Source organism: Astyanax mexicanus, chromosome 21, assembly GCF_023375975.1.
Source record: "Astyanax mexicanus isolate ESR-SI-001 chromosome 21, AstMex3_surface, whole genome shotgun sequence".
NCBI lineage: Eukaryota > Metazoa > Chordata > Actinopteri > Characiformes > Acestrorhamphidae > Astyanax > Astyanax mexicanus.
In genome coordinates this window covers 12,120,768-12,143,293 of record NC_064428.1, presented here as the reverse complement: position 1 = coordinate 12,143,293, position 22,526 = coordinate 12,120,768, and the positions used below count along the sequence as shown (strand labels likewise).

Sequence of the window (22,526 nt, the reverse complement as noted above, 5' to 3'; positions counted from 1 at the left end):
AGTGCATTTTGCTTCATTTATGTCTCATTTTGAGAAGTTTTAATTGCTTATTTTTTCATTAAGATTATTATATATGCCTCAATTTACATATATTTTGTCTATTTTAGTGTGGTGTTGCAAAATGTATGTTACAGTGAAAGAAAGTAACTGCTACTGTGTCTCAAGTGTTGCCAAGTGGTTGCTGTGGTGCCGCATGTTGATGACTGGGTGTTGCCAGTGTATTTGTGGGGTGCTGAAGCTTAAGTCATTCCTATAGGAAAAATACAATCTGCAAAACTGAGAGAATGCTCTTGATAGAGAGAAAGAGAATATCAAAGAAAGAGGGAAAAGAGAAAGAGAAAAGAGTGAGAAAAGAGAGAGATAGATTGAGTCAAAAGGGGGAGATAAAAGAATAAGAAAAAGAGAGAGAAAAAGAGAGAAATAAAGGAAAGTGATTAAGTCAGAGAGGGAGGAAAAAGAAAGAGAAAAGAGAGAGGAAAAAGAGAGAGAGAGAGAAAAGGAGAGAGAGAGAGTGGTTGAGTCAGAGCGGAAGACAAAAAAGGGAGAGAGAAAAGGAAGAGAGAAAAGAATGAGATCGATTGAGTCAGAAAGTGAGACAAAAGAGAGAGAGAAAAGAGAGAGAAATTGAGTCAGAGAGGAGGAGAACGCATAGAGAGTGAGAAAAGAGAGAGAGAAAAGAAACAGAAAAGAGAGCAACTGAGTCAGAGAGAAATATAATGAAGAGAGAGAAAGAGACAGAAAATAGAGATTGAGTCAGACAGAGAGAGAGAGAAAGGAGAGGAAATAAAAGCGAGAAAAGAGAGAGAGAGAGAAAAGAAAGAGAAAAGAGAGAGCAATTGAGTCAGAAAGTGAGAGAAAAGGGTGAGATAAAAGAAACAGAAAAGAGAGCAATTGAGTCAGAGAGTAATATAATAAAGAGAGAGAAAAGAGATAGAAAATATAGATTGAGTCAGAGAGAGAAAGGAAGAGGAAATAAAAGAGAGAAAAGAGAGAGAGAGAGAAAAGAAAGAGGGAGAGATGGAGTCAAGAGAGAGAGTTTTTTTTGTATTGTTTTAACGACACTTTATTGTAGCCAAACTTTGTTTAATAATATTTTAAAAGTCAATTTTAGGCCATTTCAGTAATTAAAATCATTTTTTTAAAAATAGAAAATCACATCAGCCTATATGTAAATAAATAAATAAATAACACTAAATAATTTCTTACTGTATATTAAAACTGAGGTGCAAAGCAGAGCTCTTCAACAACACCACACTGCCATAAACGTTATAAAATCAGACATACGTTTAAAGTAATTAAAATCAATTAAAACCCTGGATCTCACAAGTCTAGAGGGGATTCTCACAGTGTTAGCCTGATCAAGAATAAAATTGATCAGCTGACACCTGAATCTCTCTCTCCGCACATATTTAAAACTCAGAATAAAAAAATCCGAGGTGTAAAAAACACATTAAAAGCCATTAAATCAGAGTATAAAATCTTAAAAACGGAACGTACCGGTGAGGTTCTTGAGGCCGAGCTGCCGGAGGCCGAAGTATCCGTCTCGTCTGTAGTTGAGGAAGATGGCCAGAGCGTATCGACCTTCGTAGAGTTTGGTGCCGCGGATGATTCTCAGATTCTCCAGAGGAAGATAATCAAACTGATTCAGAGCCACCAGAACGTAGCCGGTCACCTCTCTGATCGACTGGAAGAGAAACGCAAATTTAATCAGCTTTTAAAATAGCAAAATGTGCTAATCCTCAACTTACTTCACCTATTTTAATATTCTGGGGCTGGTTACTCTGATAAACTTCTCCTGTTCAACAGAGGTAGCTCTTGGTCTTACTTTCCTGGGGGCGGTCCTGGTGAGTGCCAGTTCCATCATAAACTTGTGGGTGGTCTTTGCAAAGTTTTTCACTGTATACCTGCAACTCTACCTCTTCACAACTTTACTTTAACTGATGCTCTCAAACACTTTATTAAGAGACAAGAAACTCAAGTAATAACTCTTGATGAGTTCAGCACAGCTGTTAACTGAAAGCCTGAATTCCAGGTGACTCTACCTCATAAAGCTGACTGAGAAAATCCAGCAGAGATGTGCAAAACTGATAGTTTAAGCAAGAGGAGCTACTACTGAAGTATCTAATATATATATATATATATATATATATGTAATATATTCTGGTTTGTTTAACACTTTTTTAAGCTACAGTGCACAAGAATCATAATTCATTTTAAATCATGTTTATAAATAATCATCATTAGAAAGCCTGTGATTGTTTTAAATGAGTATTTTTTATGAGTTCATCTTTTTCTTATTATTTTAATTTGCATTTGTTTTATTTTTATTTGTTTATCTATTACTATTTATTTTTTATTCTAATGTTTTTTTATTTATTATATGTCCTTAGTTCATTATAGTTAATTTTATCATTTTTAATAATTCATTTATTATTGCATTTATTATTTACTATTATTATATATTTTCTTATTTTATATTTTTAAATTCTTTACTTTTTATGTATCAATTTGTATTAATATTTTAATATTTTATTCATACATAATGAAATGTTGATTTAAAATGAGTATTTCTTTCATTTATTATTATTTTCTACTGTTTTGTTCCTTATTATTTCAAATTTTTGATTAAATGTTTTTTTTTTATCCCTTTTAATTTGTAAATGTTTGGCAACATTGTAAATGAGGGTCACTTTTAATGTACTCCTGTGTGAGTGAAAATAATGGTCAATTAATTGATTGATTTAATAAATGCTTAATAAATAATTTCATATGTTTTTTTCTGCATAATTTGAATGATTTTAGTATTAATCTACAATGCAGAACATTTTAAAATATTAAAAAACTCTGAAGTTTATTTTCTTTCTACCTGAGATGACGATGCAAGCGTTAATCAGATGAGCTTACAAAAAAAAAAGAAACATTTTAGGATATAATAGTCTGTTAAACACCAACATTCCCCTTTGATACTCTTATCAATCACAGTGACAGCCAATCACAGCTCTAATCCCGGCACCATTAGCGCAGACAGAGAGCAGGTTCGGGCCGGACCCGGCTGGGCTTGTAGTACTGTCACACTGTTCACTGATAGAGCTCTCCGGCTGACTGCTGCCTCAGAAAAAGTGCTTTATTCTGCTGACCTGGCACAACGCCAGCCGTCACCTGCCACTCATCTCAGCAACGGAGTCTAGAAAGAGTGAACCTGAGCTAATCATCACTTCCTGTACAGTAGGAGACTCTGAGGACATGCTGGAGGTGAAGGATGTTGTAGGTGAATGGTGAGAAAGCAGTGAGCTGCTTGCTAGCTTCCATGCTGCAACACCACTTGCTCGCTATTGTGTATGGCCAAGTTAAAGACCAAAACAAACACAGATACCATGATGCACTGCATTAGAGGTGTTATGAGATCTTGTTTCACACAAGAATAACCAGTACAATATTTTTCAACAGGTGTTAAAAGTCTCCTTCTGCTAAAATCCACTTTTTCTTGTTCTTTGTGAAATACAGCAGGTCCCTCTGAGTTGTTTATGATGCTGCACATGAAACTCTTCCTTAACCTCCACTGTCTGCAGTTGCTAGTAAAAAAAAAAGTCTCAGAAATTCGAGTTGATCCGAGAGCCGTTACGGTGTCTACATCGACCAGTGAGTTCATGGCTCAGGACCGCCCACAGATCTGTTTACTCTGTTTACAGAGCTAGTTAGCGTTAGCTATCTTGTGTAAGTAACTGTAGGTTTAAACTGGATCTCCGGTTGATTCTGCGTTTTACCGAGACCTTAAATAAACACTAGGGAAGCTCGGTTTGACAAGGCAGCTCAACTCGACAGAACACCAGTCACAGCGGTTGCAGTTAACGGTTGTTAACTTTATCTAGGACTCAGTGCTGTATCTTTATAACTAGGGCTGTATCTCTGAAAACTTTTTGTCCTTTGAGTTTTAGAGCTGTAAAATCTACTGTGGGGGGAAGGCAGCAGGTAGGCATTCACTGCTGCAGTGCTGTTAACCAATCAGTGGTGATATATTTGCATGTATGAATATTCATGAGGAAGAGCTGAAACCCTGTCTTTCTTCAGATACCTCTAATTCAGTGATCTTAAGCAGGGCTACATAGAAACGGCTCACATGGCATTCATTCATACTAGAAACCACAGCTAGAAGACTGACAAAAAAGAATGAAAATAACTTCAATAAACATTGTCCTTAAATAATCCTATAGGTCTATACTTCTTCAGTGTTGCACTGTTAATTAACATTAAGCATCCTCAACAGATTTTGCTCATTCAAACAGCCCCAAAATTAGCTCAGTTTTAATGCTGTATTTACTTAAAAAAATATGGTGTTTAAATCAGGTTTGGGCTCTGGGAGAATGTTCACAGGCTCGGGCGGGGTCGGGTCGGATCGGGCTGGATTTTTAAGGGCCCGATCTCTGGTCTCCAGTTCTAGTTCCCGCAGCAGCTGCAGTGAAATTGGCAGGGAGGTGGATGCTACTCCTCAGTGCCGCTAAATTCATTGTCATTATCTGTACAGAACTGAAGAGTGATCCCATGATGCAAAAACCGCTCCTCCCGTTCTTCCTGAAGACGACAGGGACTACAATTCCCAACGTCCCCTGCTGACATCACGCTCGACGAACAAAGGTAGAGGCAGCTGGAGGCTGCAATTAGCCAGATTATACCTTTCAGTCAGTCATATCATTAAACGCTGAGCTGCTGTTGCATCACATCAGCAGCCTGAAAATAACTCCCATCTCCATCACTGCTCCTCTTTCTAAAGAACAGAGCGAGCTGTTACTTTTAGTTTGATTATTTTGATATTTTTTTATTTCATGTTTTATCTGCTAAATTTCAGTTCATTTATTAATAGCCATTAATTTCTGCTTAATTTCATACCTGATTTACACAGCAAAACTTCATTTTGTAATTTTGTTACGATTAATTTTCAAACACTTAGGGTCCTGTTTTACAAACGACACAAGGTGTTTTGTGATGCTCATTGCTATCTTACACCCCGCTAGAAGTATATTTGAACACCTTCCGCCTGTCTCCTTCAAATAGCAATAGTGCTTCTGAATATATCTACACTGATGTTCTAGTGTATAGGAGTGTTTATTGAGGGTGTTTATAGACTAATATCTCCTATTCTAGTGTATAAGAGTGTTTATCCAGGGTGTTTATTGACCAACATCTCCTATTCTAGTGTATAGGAGTGTTTATTGATGATGTTTATAGACTAATATATCCTAATCTAGTGTATAAAAGTGTTTATTGAGGGCGTTTATAGACTAAAATCTCCCATTTTACTGTATAGAAATGTTTATTAAGGGTGTTTATAGACTAATATCTCTCCTATTCTAGTGTATAAGAGTGTTTATTGAGGGTGTTTATAGACTAATATTGCATATTACAATGTATACGAGTGTTTATTGAGGGTGTTTACAGATTTATATCTCCAATTCTAGTGTATAGGAGTGTACATTGAGGTTGTTGACAGACTAATATCTCCTATTCTAGAGTATAAGAGTGTTTATTGAGGGTGTTTATAGACTAATATCTCCTATTTTAGTGTATAGGAGTGTTTATTGAGGGTGCTTATATACTGATATCTCCTATTCTAGAGTATAGGAGTGTTTATTGAGGGTGTTTTTAAACTAATAGCTCTTATTCTTGTGTATATGAGTGTTTATTGATGGTGTTTATATAATAATATCTCATATTCTAGTGTAAATGAGTGTTTATTGATGTTTTTTAGACTAATATCTCCTATTCTAGTGTATAAGAGTGTTTATTGAAGGCGTTTATAGACTAATATATCCTGTTCTAGTGTATGGAAGTGTTTATTGAGGGTGTTTAAAAACTAATATATCATATTATAGTGTACATGAGTGTTTATTGAGGGTGTTTATAGACTAATATATCCTGTTCTAGTGTATGGAAGTGTTTATTGAGAGTGTTTATAGACTAATATCTCCTATTCTAGTGTATACAAGTATTTATTGAGGGTGTTTATACACTAATATCTCATATTCTAGTGTATAGGAGTGTTTATTGAGGGTGTTTATAAACTAATATCTCCTATTCTAGTGTATAGGAGTGTTTATTAAGGGTGTTTATAGACTAATATTGCATATTCCAATGTATATGAGTGTTTATTGAAGGTGTTTATAGCCTATTATCTCCTATTCTAGTGTATATGAGTGTTTATTAAGGGTGTTTATAGATAATTATCTCCTATTCTAGTGTATAGGAGTGTTTATTGAGGTTGTTTACAGACTAATATATCCTATTCTAGTGTATAGGAGTGTTTATTGAGGGTGTTTATAGACTAATATATCCTATTCTAGTGTATAGGAGTGTTTATTGAGGGTGTTTACAAACTAATATCTCCTATTCCGGTGTAAATGAGTGTTTATTGATGTTTTTTTAGACTAATATCTCCTATTCCAATGTGTAGAAGTGTTCATAGAAAGTGTGTATGGACTAATGTCTTAAATTCTAGTGTATAGGGGTGTTTATTGCAGGTGTTTATAGAATAGTCAATATAATTGAAACATTGGTTACTGAACAGCACAAAGGTGAATTTGATGACCTTGTCCATCAGGGATTGTGTTTCTGACACTATTGGTTGGTGGTAGTGGCAGGTTGGTACTCATCTTCATCTCATCATCATTGTCCTGATGTCTGAACCCTGGCACCTGCTACCACTGCTACAAAAAAATAGACAATGATGCTTCCCTGTTACCTAGCAACAAAAAAATAAAAAAATATAAAAAAAACAAGAACAACAAAGGGCCATCCGGACAGCGAGCCAGGACAGGCGCCAGCAATGGGAATTTGGGTACAATTCAGTTAACTCAATTATACTCGCGCTGCTTTTTCAGCCCTTACTGATAATGCAGTTTACATTAGCAGCATCCAATTTCCACAAAATCTCTACACTATTACAGGAAAGTCACCATATCAGAAAACCAAATAAGATAACAGTCTAAAAACACCATTAATAAACACTTCAACACACTAAAATATGAGATTTTAATCCATAAACACCCTCAATAGACACTCCTATACACTAGAAAATGAGATATTAGTCTATAAACACCCTCAATAAACACTCATATACAATAGAATATGAGATATTAGTCTGTAAACACCATCAATAAACACTTATATAAACTAGATTAGGATATATTTGTCTGTAAATACCATCAATAAACACTCATATACACTAAAATATGATATAGTGGTCTATAAACACATTCAATAAATACTCCTATACACTAGAATAAGATATTTAGTCTATAAACACCATCAATAAACACTCCTATACACTACAATATGAGATACTAGCTACTAAACAGTACTATACACTAGAATAGAAGACATTATTCTGTAAACGCGATCAATAAACACTTCTATATGCTAGAATAGAATATATTAGTCTATAATCACTCTAAATAAACATTCCTATACACTAAAATATGAGTTATTAGTCCAGAAACATCACCAATAAACATTTCTGTACACTAGAATAGGAGATATTAGTCTGTAAACACACTCAATAATAAACACTCCTTTACACTAGGATAGGAGATATTATTCTATAAACACATTCAATGAACAATCCTATATACAAGAATAAAAGATATTAGTTTATAAACACCAACAATAAACAATCCTATACATAAAAATAGAAGATATTAGTCTAAAAAAACCTCAGTAAACACTCATATACACTATAATATGATATATTAGTTTTTAAACACCCCCAATAAAGACTCCTATACACTAGAATAGAAGATATTGGTCTATAAACACCATCAATAAACACTCCTATACACTAGAATAGAAGATATTAGTCTATAAACACCATCAATAAACACTCCTATACACTAGAATAGGAGATACTAGTCTATAAACACCCTCAATAAACACTCCTATACACTGGAATAGGGGAGATATTAGTCTATAAACACCCTTAATAAACACTAATATACACTAGTAAAATATATATTAGTCTATAAACACCCTCAATAAACACTCCTATACACTAGAATAGGAGATACTAGTCTATAAACACCCTCAATAAACACTCCTATACACTGGAATAGGGGAGATATTAGTCTATAAACACCCTTAATAAACACTAATATACACTAGTAAAATATATATTAGTCTATAAACACCCTCAATAAACACTCCAATACACTAGAATAGAAGATAATTATCTACAAACACCCTTAAAAACACTCATATACACTAGAATAGGAGATATTAATTTATAAACACCCTCAATAAACACTCATATACACTAGTAAAATATATACTAGTCTATAAACACCCTTAATAAACACCCATATACACTAGAATAGAAGATATTAGTCTATAAACACCCTCAATAAATACTCATATACACTAGTAAAAGATATATTAGTATATAAACACCCTCAATAAACACTCCTATAAACTAGAATAGAAAATATTAATCTATAAACACCCTCAATAAACACTCCTTTACACTAGAATATGAGCTATTAGTCTATAAACACTCCTATACACTAGAATAGGAGATATTAGTCTATAATCACCCTCAATAAACACTCCTATACACTAGAGTAGGAGATATTAGTCTATAAACACCCTCAATAAACACTCATATACACTAGAATAAACTATATTAGTCTGTAAACCCCCTTTAATTAACACTCCTACACTAGAATAAGATATATTAGTCTATAAACACCACCAATAAACACTCCTATACACTAGAATCGAAGATATTAGTCTGTAAACAGCCTCAAAAATAAACACTCCTATACACTAGAATAGGAGATATTAATCTATAAACACCCTTAATAAATACTCATATACACTAGAATAGGAAATATTAGTCTGTAAACACCCTCAATAAACACTTATATGCACTAGAATAGGAGATATTAGTCTATATACCCCTTAATAAACACTCCTATACACTACAATAAGAGAAATTAATCTATAAACACCCTCAATAAACACTCCTATACACTGGAATAGGAGATATTAGTCTGTAAACACCCTCAATAAACACTCATATATGCTAGAATAAGATATATTAGTCTATAAACACCCTCAATAAACACTCCTATACACTAGAATATGTTATATTAGTCTATAAAACATAGAAAGAACACATACCACACTTTCCACCCCTCCCAGAGCTTTATTAAGCCTCATTCTGCAGCGTGTGAATAATTTTATACACGTGCAGAAACTGGCTGATGCTGGTCAAGGATGTTTGTGATGCAACTTCTTGCACAAAGTCAGCAGACATTTATCTTCTCACGCTTTTCTCCGGATGACACTGTTCTATATCCTTAAAACAACAGTGCCAGCCTGATTCAGCCTGTGAGCTCAGCACCTGCGATGCTGCTGGACATGCCTGTGCAGGTGTTGGAGAGCTGTGCTGGTGTGACCAAACACAGATACAAACAAATCCTTTTCTATTCTGAGGCAAAAAAGTGGCGACTCCAAGGGCAAAACCACACAATAACAGATATATGCACGTTTACAGTGAAATTCTAACAGTAAAGTACTGTTATAATAAAAAACAATTTGATTTTACCAAATTGAAAACCTCTGGAATATAATCAAGACAAAGATGGATGATCCCACTTTTTGCACCAGGAGTAAAGCAGCATAAAGTTATCCAAAAGCAGTGTGTAAGACTGGTGGAGGAAAAAGAACATGATGGCAAGATGCATAAAACATTACGCCCAAAATTAACCACACCCAGGTTTTTAGCTAGAGTACAGAGCACCAGTGAGTGGAATTCACTACAGAAAACACTAAAACTCACTAAAATTCACTGTTTTACTAAATCATTTTAAACTTTTAATTTCTATCCACCTTCAGACAGCCTGTGACTGTTTCTTTAATCTTATTATTTATTTTAATGATTTAGTCTTTTTATTTATCTAACCTGTTTTACCTTTTAGCCATTTTATTTTATCTATTTTATTCATTTCATCCTTTTATTTGTTTTGTTACTGCCTTTATTTTTGGCCTTTTATCTTTTTATTTCATTTATTTTCATACTTCCTTATTGCTGTTCCTGTTACAGCCTGCACCTGTTTTACTTGAGTTTTTCTTTTAGATAGTTATTTATTTGAATCATTTTACCTTTTTATTTATGTTTTACCTTTAAGTCCTTTTATTTGACTTATTTTATTAATTTTATCCTTTTATTTGTTTTGTTACTGCTTTTACTGGGAGAAAATAGTCAATAAACATCCTCAATAAATACTCTAATACACTAGAATAGGATATTTTATTCTTTTAACACTCTTAATAAACACTCCTATACACTAGAATAGTATATATTAGTCTGTAAACAAAATCATTAAACACTTCTATACACTAGAATAAAAGATATTTGTCTATGAACACCATCAATAAACACTACTATTTTAGTTATATATTCTTTTACCTTGTTATAGATTTGTCTTTTTTTAGCCCTTTTTATTTTATTGTATTTATTTTATTAATTTCATCCTATTATTTGTTCTGTTACTGTTTTACTTTTGCCCTTTTACCTTTTTATTTCATTTATTTCTTAATTTTATTTTGTATATACATCATTTTTTTTATTAGTATAATAATTATTATTATTTAGTTTAGTTCAATTATTTAAGTTTTTTATATAATTGTGGTTATTTTAGTCCTTTGTTTCTTTAACTGGGTTTGATTTTTTTTTTATTCTACGTATTTATCTCTTTGTTTTATTGCATTTTAATTATTAAATTATTTTTTTCCTTAATTAAATCTTACATTGTAAGATTAATGTATTTACTAAGTGGAAATAAAGGTTGATTGGTTGATTGATTAATTGATTGATTGGTAATTTTCTACATGTTTCAGTTTTAACAGCTGGTTTAAAATAGGGACAGCAGTTGAGGAAACACTTCTGGAAGTTCATCCAGTAACAACATTATTCTCATTACTGTCAGAGCTGATAGAAAAACGAGTGCAGCTTTTTTTTCTGTTCACCCAAAAGAGGAAACAGAACGAACGGCAGTTTTTACTGCAGTGTTTGTTCAGCTCCTGAATCCAGGTGACAGAATGGTGTCTGTGTTTGTCCGGTACAGCTGGACCCGGCAGATATTAAGAGGTCAGCGAGGGAAACAATTTGAAGTCTGATTTTCATATCACTCGCCGCTGGAGCTGCTGGAGCCTGCTATGCTAATGTCCAGACTGTAGTGGAGTGTCAGTCAGTGTGACCCGGTTTAAAGACTCACCACTCGGAGCCAAAAGAGAAACAAAAAAAGAAAAAAAAAAAGAAAAAGCTCCACAACAGTGGAAATCAGCACTAATAATAATGACCATAATTTCCAAATCCAATCGAATTCCAGGAATGCACTCTCTAGGAAAAAAACACTCCAAACCACACAGTTTTTATCAGTGCAATAACTAATAACAAAGGTCCCACTTTATAATAAGTGTCCCTAAGTACTGTGTAGTTACACAGTAACAATCCATGTAACTACAGTGTAACTACTGATGAAGTACACATTGTTACAGATTAACTACAGAGGTACAGGTTATGTAGTTACACATGTGCATTAAGGTTAATTTTGACTTGTGTAAATACACGTGTACTAGGGTGAGTGTACTTACACGTGTAATAGAGTAAGTGTACTTACACATGTGTAACAACGTGTGTGTACTCAATCAGCCCTAATTACATACTAGACAATAGCTGTTGACTAAGTTTATACTCAACTTATCACACACACATATATTACACATATATGTAATTGCACTTACTCTATCTTATGTGTAAGTACACTCACCCTAGTACACATGTGTACTTACACAAGTCAAAATTAACCTTAATACACATGTGTAATTACATAACCTGTTCCTCTGTAGTTAATCTGTAACAATGTGTACTTCATCAGTAGTTACACTGTAGTTACACGATATCGTGTAACTACATAGTACTTACAGACACTTATTATAAAGTGGGACATAACAAATTTGACAAACCGCTCCATTTACCTGCTGAAACCCCAACTGCAGACTCAGGGTCTGATTCACAACAGTGACTTAAGAAAAATAAATACTCTTAAATGTGATTAATAAAATCACTCGCTCTAAACATACTTTTGTGTCATTTTAAAGAACTACTGATAGATTGTTCTTAAAGTACTGACACATTGTTATTAAAGTACTGACACATTGTTCTTAAAGTACTGACACATTGTTCTTAAAGTACTGACACATTGTTCTTAAAGTACTGACACATTGTTCTTAAAGTACTGACACATTGTTCTTAAAGTACTGACACATTGTTATTAAAGTACTGACACATTGTTCTTAAAGTACTGACACATTGTTCTTAAAGTACTGACACATTGTTCTTAAAGTACTGACACATTGTTATTAAAGTACTGACACATTGTTATTAAAGTACTGACACATTGTTCTTAAAGTACTGACACATTGTTCTTAAAGTACTGACACATTGTTATTAAAGTACTGACACATTGTTATTAAAGTACTGACACATTGTTCTTAAAGTACTGACACATTGTTATTAAAGTACTGACACATTGTTCTTAAAGTACTGACACATTGTTATTAAAGTACTGACACATTGTTATTAAAGTACTGACACATTGTTCTTAAAGTACTGACACATTGTTATTAAAGTACTGACACATTGTTATTAAAGTACTGACACATTGTTCTTAAAGTACTGACACATTGTTCTTAAAGTACTGACACATTGTTATTAAAGTACTGACACATTGTTATTAAAGTACTGACACATTGTTATTAAAGTACTGACACATTGTTATTAAAGTACTGACACATTGTTATTAAAGTACTGACACATTGTTATTAAAGTACTGACACATTGTTATTAAAGTATTGACAAACTTAAAACAAAGTCTTAAAATACTAAAAGATAGAGTTAAAGTACAGACTATTTTTTAAAATACAGAAAATTGTTCTTAAAGAACTGTCAGATTTGTCTTAAAATAAAAAAAAAGTTCTAAAAATTCTGACAGATATTTTTATAGTAATTAGGGTCTGTTGTACAGTATTGAAAGATTGTTCTTAACATACTTACAGGTTATTTTGAAAGTACTGACACATTAGTCCTTAAGTACTGACAGATTGTACTGAAATAGTACTGAAATAATTGCACTTTAAGTAGTAACAGGTTATTCTTAAAGTACTGAAAAAAAAATCTTAAAGTACCAACAGTTTCTTAAAGTACTGCCTGGTAATTCTTAAAGTACTGCCTGATTGTTTCTAAAGTACAAACAGTTTCTTAAAGTTCTGAAAGATTGTTCTTTAAGCACTAAAAGTTTCTTAAAGTACTAAAAGATTGTTCTTAAAGTACCAACAGTTTCTTAACGTTCTGACAGATTGTTCTTAAAGCACTAAAAGTTTCTTAAAGTACTAAAAGATTGTTCTTAAAGTACCAACAGTTTCTTCCTTAAGTACTGAATGATTGCTCTCAAAGTGCTGACAGGTTATTCTTAAAGTACTGAAAGATTGTTCTTAAAGTACCAACAGTTTCTTAAAGTATTGAAAGATTCTTCCTAAAGTACTGAAAGATTGTTTCTAAAGTATTAAAAGGTTGTTTTTAAACCACCAAAAGTTGCTGAAAGTACAGAACGATTGTTCCTAAAGTACTGAAAGATTGTTTTTAAAATACCAACAGTTTCTCCTTAAAGTACTGAAAGATTGCTCTAAAAGTACCAACAGTCTGTTCTTAAAGTATTAAATACTGTTCCTAAAGTACTGACAGGTTATTCTTAAAGTAATAACAGATTGTCCCTAAGGCACTGACGAATTACTCTTAAAGTATGCACAGATTATTCTTAAAGTACTGACAGACTTGTCTTAAAATACTGAAAGATAGAATAAAAGCACAGACAAATTTTTCTTAAAGAACTGAAAGATTGTTCTTTAAATACTAAAAAAACAACGTATAGTAGACGTTATAGATTTTAAATTGATGTTAAGGTACTGACAATTTAATATATATTTTACAATATAAATAAGTAGTTCTTAAAGTACTTTATATCCTAAACTAAACATTAGACTGTTCTTACGGTAGGGTTAGATTGTGTTTAAAGTACTGATCAAATGTTATTAAAGTACTGACAGATGATAGAGGAAGATAAATCTCACAACATATTCTCGAGGTAATAAACTAATTTTTCATACAGAAAAGCATCGCACCCAGGTTGAATTACTCTGCATTATTTACTCTAGTAAATATAAATATGTATGAAATCATTTGACTAGGTTAAGTGGAGGCATATGCACTGTTTTATTTGATGTTTTAGATGTTTGAGTGAATATTAGTTCATTTTAGAGACGCCGTTGCTCTTACGCAATGCTGTATATTCCCCAAACTGTGATAAATCTGGCAATCTCCCAGTTTATCATGGGACAGGGGCTGTTATATCAGTCTGTTTCTTGTTTTTCTACAGAGCAGCTCTCTGAACCTGTATATTGCCAATCATTTCTGCCTTTTTCTCACAGCCGAGAACAGCCTTTAACCTTCCCCAGGCACATTTCTTTCATTACCTTCAAGTTAGAGATTTTGTTAGACATTATATAAGCGATTTCCAGAATTTGCCTCGGGAGAATTCTGTGTTCTTATGCAACAGCCTCCAGACTCTAAACATTTACTTTCTCAATTTGTCTCCATGTTTTCCAGACATGCTTTTGATTGAACTTTGGTTTCTGCTTGGTTTTTTTCCGCCCGATAGATTTCTTTTTATTTTCTGCTCTCTTTTATTACAGTAAAACAGTTTTCATCAGTCTTTATAACATCTATTTGAACCGTGATTGGCTTTCCATACCATAGAGTCTGTTGGCAATGTTGTATATATATTTGGAGAGATAACTAAATATGGCTACTGTCCAATGAAAAATAAGTATTGTTTTGTTCGTTTTCATGTTTGTGGTAAAAAAAAAAAAATCAGTATTTTAAATAGATTTTTAAAAAAGACATGAATACTGGGAGCTTTGGACTAAAAATGAAAAGGACCATGCCCAAGCTAATCACCCTACATGAACAATATCCCCAAGCTGATTGACCAAAATCTCCAAGCTGGTCACTCCCTCCATGATCAACATCCCCAAGCTAGTTGCCCAACATGACTGACATCTGACAAACATCCCCAAGCAAGTTGTACTTCAAGACCAACATTATCAAACTAGTTTCCCTTTAAGACCAATATTATCAAGCTGATTGCCATACATTATCTACTGGTCACCCTTCAAAACCAACATTACTAAGCTGGTCACCCTTCAAAACAAACATTACTAAGCTGGTCACCCTTCAAAACCAGCATCTGACCGTCCCCAAGCTGACATGTCATCTTACATGACCAACATATTCAAGCTGATTGACCAACATCCCCAAGCTGGTCCCCTACAGAACCAACATCCCCAAGCTGGTCCCCTACAGAACCAACATCCCCAAGCTGGTCCCCTACAGAACCAACATCCCCAAGCTGGTCCCCTACAGAACCAACATCCCCAAGCTGATTGACCAACATCACCAAGCTAGTCATCCTGTATGACCAACATCTTCAAGCTGGTCAACCCTAATAAACAACATCCCCAAGCTGGTCATCCTGCATTACCAACATCCCCAAGCTGGTCCCCTACAGAACCAACATCCCCAAGCTGATTGACCAACATCACCAAGCTAGTCATCCTGTATGACCAACATCTTCAAGCTGGTCAACCCTAATAAACAACATCCCCAAGCTGGTCATCCTGCATTACCAACATCACCAAGCTAGTCATCCTGTATGACCAACATCCTCAAACTGGTCAACCTTACTGACCAACATCCCCAAGCTGGTCATCCTGCATTACCAACATCACCAAGCTGGTTGCCCTACATGACCAACATCACCAAGCTAGTCATCCTGTATGACCAACATCCTCAAGCTGGTCAACCTTAATGAACAACATCCCCAAGCTGGTCATCCTGCATTACCAACATCACCAAGCTAGTCATCCTGTATGACCAACATCCTCAAACTGGTCAACCTTAATTAACAACATCACCAAGCTAGTCATCCTGTATGACCAACATCCTCAAACTGGTCAACCTTAATGACCAACATCCCCAAGCTGGTCATCCTGCATTACCAACATCACCAAGCTGGTCGCCCTACAGGACCAACATCACCAAGCTGATCGCCCTACAGGACCAACATCACCAAGCTGATCGCCCTACAGGACTAACATCACCAAGCTGATCGCCCTACAAGACTAACATCACCAAGCTGATCGCCCTACAGGACCAACATCTGACAAACATCCCCAAGCTGGTCACCCTATACGAACAACATCTGATGAACATCCCCAAGCTGATTGACCAATATCTTCAAGCTGGTCGCTCTGCATGACCAACATCCCCCAGTTGATTGCCTTGCATGACTAATATCTCCAAGCTACTCTTCACCACAATCTGGTCACCCCCTGCATGACCAACATTCTCAAGCTAATCGCCCTACATGTCCAACATCTGACCAACATCCCCAAGCTGGTCATCCTGCATTACCAACATCACCAAGCTAGTCATCCTGTATGACCAACATCCTCAAACTGGTCAACCTGCAAGCTAGTCACTGTACATGACCAACATCTGATGAACATCCCCAAGTTGGTTGCTTTGCAAGACCGACATCTCCAGGCTAGTCATTCTCCATAGTCAACATCCACAAGCTGGTCACCCTACATGACCAACATCTGACCAACGTCCCCAAGTCGATTGCCAAGCTGATTGATCAACATTATCACATTGGTTGCCTTGCAAGGCTGAAATACCCAAGCTGGTTGACCAACATCTTCCAAGCCAGTCGTTCTTCATAGTCAACATCCACTGAAATAACTTGTTCTGAAATACCTTGAAAACATCTGCCAAAGCATCTTGTTGTATCTTTGCTGTTTTTTTTCTAAATGTAGAATATCTGTACATTTACAAACGTTATTGTAAAGTAATTTGTGTACTCCACTTATATAGACCTTATTCTGAGAACAATAGTATGAAATGTTCTTGGAAAAGACTGTAAAATGTGTTTAAACCAATCCAGAGCAAAGGGAAAGCTGATAGAAATTCGAGCAGCAGGTATCAGTGATGTGTGTTAGCACGGCGAGAAGGTTAAAGGGATCAAGCGTTAACAATTCCCTCATTTCCCCATAAAGAGCTGTAATCACGCTAATGCTAGCATGCTAGCACCCGTGCCGCCGCTGCCTTTTATCCATTACAATGACATAGTGGGATAATGAGACAGTGTTATTAACCCACTGTCGCGATTAGCGCCTTCGCCCCGTCTCCCGCTGAAGCAGAATTCAGCAGGTACGGCAGCAGCCAGTGCTTAACAGCGGCAGCAGCAGCGGCAGCGGCAGCAGCGGTGGCGGCGGTTGAAGAGGCGAGGCAGAGGAGTCAAGTGCCTTCCTCTCATATCAGTGTAAATTACAGGCCTGCCGCCTCTCCTGTGGATGAGGACGAGAGGCACTACACTCTCGCTCTCGCTGAGACACGGCGATATACGGAGGGGACCTGGGCCAAATTGCGAAGCTCCACAGTATTATGGAAATGTAGAAAATGGGAAGATTAGAGGGATGATGTCTTTGCTACAAAACAGGCGAAAGTCTGAAAGTGGAACGTGTGCTGGAACACGAACAGGTTTGACCCTTTCACGACTGAGGCTTTAACCATAATGCAATATATACAGCTCTGTAAAAAAAAAAAAAAAAAAAAAGAACCTCAGTTTCTGAATCAGTTTCTCTGATTTTGCTACTTATATGTATATATAATTGAGTATAATTGAGTTGTTGTTTTTTTTCTATAAACTACAGACAACATTTCCCCCAAATTACAAATAAAAATATTGTCATTTAGAGCATTTATTTGATATTTATCAATTTATCAGAAAATGAGAAATGGTCAAATAAGCAAAACAAAGATGCAGAGCTTTCAGACCTCAAATAATGCAAAGAAAACAACAAGTTCATAATTATAAAGTATTAAGAGTTCAGAAATCAATATTTGGTGGAATAACCCTGGTGGTTTTTAATCAGAGTTTTCATGCATCTTGGCATCATGTTCTCCTCCACCAGTCTTACACACTGCTTTTGGATAACTTTATGCTGCTTTACTCCTGATGCAAAAATTCAAGCAGTTCAGTTTGGTGGTTTGATGGCTTGTGATCATCCATCTTCCTCTTGATTATATTCCAGAGGTTTTTAATTTGGTAAAATCAAAGAAACTCATAATTTGTAAGTGCTCTCTTTTTTTTCCAGAGCTGTACATGTGTTTTTATTGATTTGGTTTCAAGCATAGACGTGTAGATACAGCAATTTTGTTCCAGATAAAGAAAAATCTTATACTAGTAGTGTGAAACCAACAGTGATGATGAAGGAGAGCTTCATCTACCCACCTAGAGAGAGAAAGCACGGCCAATTGTGCTCTCTCAGGGCTCAGGCAGCTGATGGCAAGCTGCATAACCGGATTGGTTCTGAAGGCAGCAGTATAGGTATAGGTCCAGACAGCAATGTAGCTTTAGATGCAGAAGTGTGGTTGCAAAAACAGTAGATTGGTTCCACAATTACCAACAGGAATGAAACTAAGTGGGTAGTCATACCAGACTGCTATGGAGTTATGGACTTAAAATGTCAGCGGTTCATCTTGTTCATCTAGAGATGAGTCCTGCTTTTGAGAATCCTTGTGAAGATCCTATCAGTGATCTCCACATAATCCGCACAAAACTGCGTGAGAATATGAATATTGAATTGATTATCACGGGACTCCATTAGGAACCTCTACAACTGTCTAAACGCTGAAACGTAACCTTTATCTTCCTTCCAAAAGACTCTGCATTCCAACATTTTTGTACTGTTGAATTTTGTTTCCAGAGGTTCCAGAATCAAACACAAAAAATAGCATGAAAGTCTTTGAATTTTAAAGTGGGGGAAAAACACATTTGCTCTTATAATTCCTCAGTGAACAGTATTCCTATTAAAGCAAAGCTGCACAAAGACAGTCGTACCGAGCTGGAGTCTTAACTTGATTTGAATGTAAAACACCCATGTAGGCTTTTTTCCTCAGGAGCCAGTGAACTGGACAATCCTTTCTCATCCAGTCGGCCTTGATTTATGACCACTTCCATTCCTGACTAATTCCTAATTACACAAAAGCAATTGAATTTCATGGACGGGGTCAAATCTAAGAGAATGTGTGGCGCGGGTGGAAAAAGTGCATATCCCTACAAAGCAATCACGGAATATAAAAAAATGCTTTAAGACACTGCTGGGATTCTGGACTTGCTTTGGGTTGCTTTTGGTGCAGCTTTGGGTTTGTACAGGTACTCTGTCTCCTCTACTAACTCATTATAAACTGCTGCTAAAATGGTGGGATTGGACAGCTAAACACGCTTGGAGGAGAACATTAACCCAAGTCAATTCCGCTATAGTTTTGCTATTTATAGGTTTATGTTTGAGTAAAATGAACATTGTTGTTTTATTCTATAAACTACAGACAACATTTCTCACAAATTCCAATTAAAAATTGTCATTTAGAGCATTTATTTGCAGAAAATAAAGAGAAATTACTGAAAAAACTTTCAGACATCAAATAATGCAAAGAAAACAACAAGTTCATATTCATAAACTTTTAAGAGTTCAGAATTGAATCAATACTTGGTGGAATAACCCTGTTTAGTTTTTAATCAATCACAGTTTTCATCATGTATCCTGGCATCATGTTCTTCTCCTCCACCAGTCTTACACACTGCTTTTGGATAACTTTATGCTGCTTTAATCCTGGTGTCAAAATTCAAGCAGTTCAGTTCAGAAATTCATGATTCAAAAAAAATAAGTGATGAAGTGTTAACATTGCAGCTTGGTTGTAAGGATTTCCGAATTAGAACTTAATTTGCTGAGTACAAAAGAGTGTTTTCACACCGTTTTGTAGTTGTGAACATTTCTATGATCCGGATCAGCTGATGAGTTTATTTGAGTTTGTTTATTTGGAGCATTTCTCCCTCTGTTTGGTTTGGTTTCACACAGGAATAAAAAAAAAACAAAAAAACAAAGCTGGACTTTTAAACACAGTGTTTTTAATGGGACGTGCAGTGGATGCAGCACACACTGTGCGTGTAAACAGCATGGAGCAGCAGCAGAGAGAGTGTTTGATCATAGCAGTATATTATCTGGCTAATATATAAATCAGATTAAACTGCACCTAATCAGCAGTTTAGCTCAATTAAAAAGGAGTATATTAGATAGCTGGGTTAGATCAAGATCAGATCACGTTTTCACCACTGTAGAAAAAAAAAAAACAAAAAAAAAACAAGGCTTTAACACTGACAGCACTAATTATTATAATTACAAGAATATTATAGAGGAATAACATTAATCCTCACTGTAAATGACTTTTTATACATTTTATACAGTTTTCTTTGATGCTATTGGAGTTTTTGCCTGGAAGTCCGCAGTGCTGCCTGGTTGGATAAGTTGAATAATAATTTTCTTAAAGTTTAGAATTTTTAAAGCTATTTTAACGAAAAAAAAAAAAGCTATTTAAACCTTTGTGTTCTAGACTCCCCACTTTTGTTTTATTTTCGAAGCTACTAAAGACACTTACTGCTGCATGTTCAGCAATTATTAATATTCATTTCACTTAATAGTTCTCTAATGTTGTTTCCATAATTAACTTAACCCTTGTGTGGTGTTCGGGTCTGTGGGACCCGTTTTCATTTTTCATCAAATGATACTAAAAAAAATATTTTTTCGAACTCAAACTCATTGGCATTGGCTCATTTTTAGTGAAAAACATATATCAAAACACATTTTCGATAAACACACACTGTACACCCCCCCCCCCCTACACATTTATATTACATACAGTATGTTTGGCCAAGGGCTAATAAACATTGCTTCATTTGTAAATTTGAAACTAAACTAATGTTCTACTCATATCTTGAGTTTAATTTATTTTCTTTTACATTTTATTAAAAAACTAATAAAAAAAAGAGGAGCACTTTTTGAAAGAAATGTAACATAAGAAAGGTAAAGGGCAAATATTAACCATGTAAGCTTGTGTTTATATTGCTTGCAGTTTAGGTGAAGCGAGCATGTGTAAAGCACTTTAATGTAAAATTGCTTAATTTTGCTGAATCAAATACAAGTAACAAAGTAAACGAGTAACAAAAATATGAACACCACACAAGGGTTAAAGAGGTAAATCAGTAAAATATCATGGTGAAAACAGGGTGAACCATGCATATTTGAACAATTTAACGCATCTAGACTTAGAACTTAACCAAGCTTTCATTGGATGTCAACTTAAAATAACTTAAAATTGGCATTTGTCCACCCTGTTACACGGCTTGCTGTAACACTGTGGACACTCATACATAGAATGCATGACAGAGAATAAAAAAATAAAAAATTAAAAGTAATTAACCTGGACAATATGATTAGTGTGTAGTCTACAATCTTATAAATACGATAAATAGTCAATAGTCAAATTTTTACACAAGTTTTGAGTTCTGTATTGACCAGGTTCCTCCTCTACCCAGAGCTTCCCATGTCCTCCAGGCAGTTGGGTACCTCTCCCTGAATCCAATGGTCTATAATACCCATCATTTACTCTAATAAGTGAACCTACGTATTTAAAGATCCACCTCTGACCATCATAAAGGCTCAGAACTAAAGCTATAATAGAGCTGCTCCACCTTAAGGGCAAGCCTTTACAACGGTGGCACTCAAACCCATTTCGAGATGAGGGCAACTCTGATTTAAAAGGTCAGACACAGCTGTAACGAAAGGTCAGAGACTCTCAAAAAGATCCAACTACTTTGAGAGAAGACCTGCTCTGATGACTTTATAAAAAAAGCTTCCAGAATAGAGATGTACAGTGCCTTATATCTTAACTCTGTGTGGTGCCCGGGCATGGTAACCTCCCAACATGTGCAAAACAGAAGCCTTATGTTAGACCATGTAGAACAGGGGTGTCCAAACTTTTTTTGTTGGGGGCCAGAAGGAGAAATATATTTGAAGTCACGGGCCGCAGACTCTGTAATAAAACAAATAATGAAATATACCACTTTAAATAACACATTTTTCCTGATTATTTCATTTACACACCATTTTACTTGACTTACTATCTTTATCTATCTTTGACAGTGTTGTGTAAACTAAGATTTTTCAAATTGATGTTTAATTTCATGATGTCTCTTAATATTAAACTCCTTAATTACGGCAACTTTTAGACTCTTTGGCCCGTTTTTCTGCGGAACAATTGCACACTCTCTCCGCTTTTAGACTCTTTGGCCCGTTTTTTTGCGCTAGAAATGCGAACTCTCTCCGCTTTTAGACTCTTTGGCCCGTTTTTTGGCGCTAGAAACGCGCACCCTCTCCGCTATTAGACTCTTTGGCCCGTTTTTTTGCGCTAGAAATGCGAACTCTCTCCGCTTTTAGACTTTTTGGCCCATTTTTTGGCG

The 22,526-nt window shown here is 35.2% G+C and overlaps 1 protein-coding gene across 2 annotated transcripts in view; it reads right to left on the bottom strand.

The window, feature by feature from the left end:
• Positions 1-22,526, bottom strand: part of LOC125785888 (receptor tyrosine-protein kinase erbB-4-like) — a 333,803-nt gene that overhangs the window by 131,490 nt on the left and 179,787 nt on the right. For both annotated transcript variants that reach the window (XM_049470072.1, XM_049470073.1), the window contains exon 3: positions 1,498-1,684. In XM_049470072.1, the coding sequence (XP_049326029.1) occupies positions 1,498-1,684 (187 nt within the window). The remainder of the gene's footprint in view (positions 1-1,497; positions 1,685-22,526) is intronic.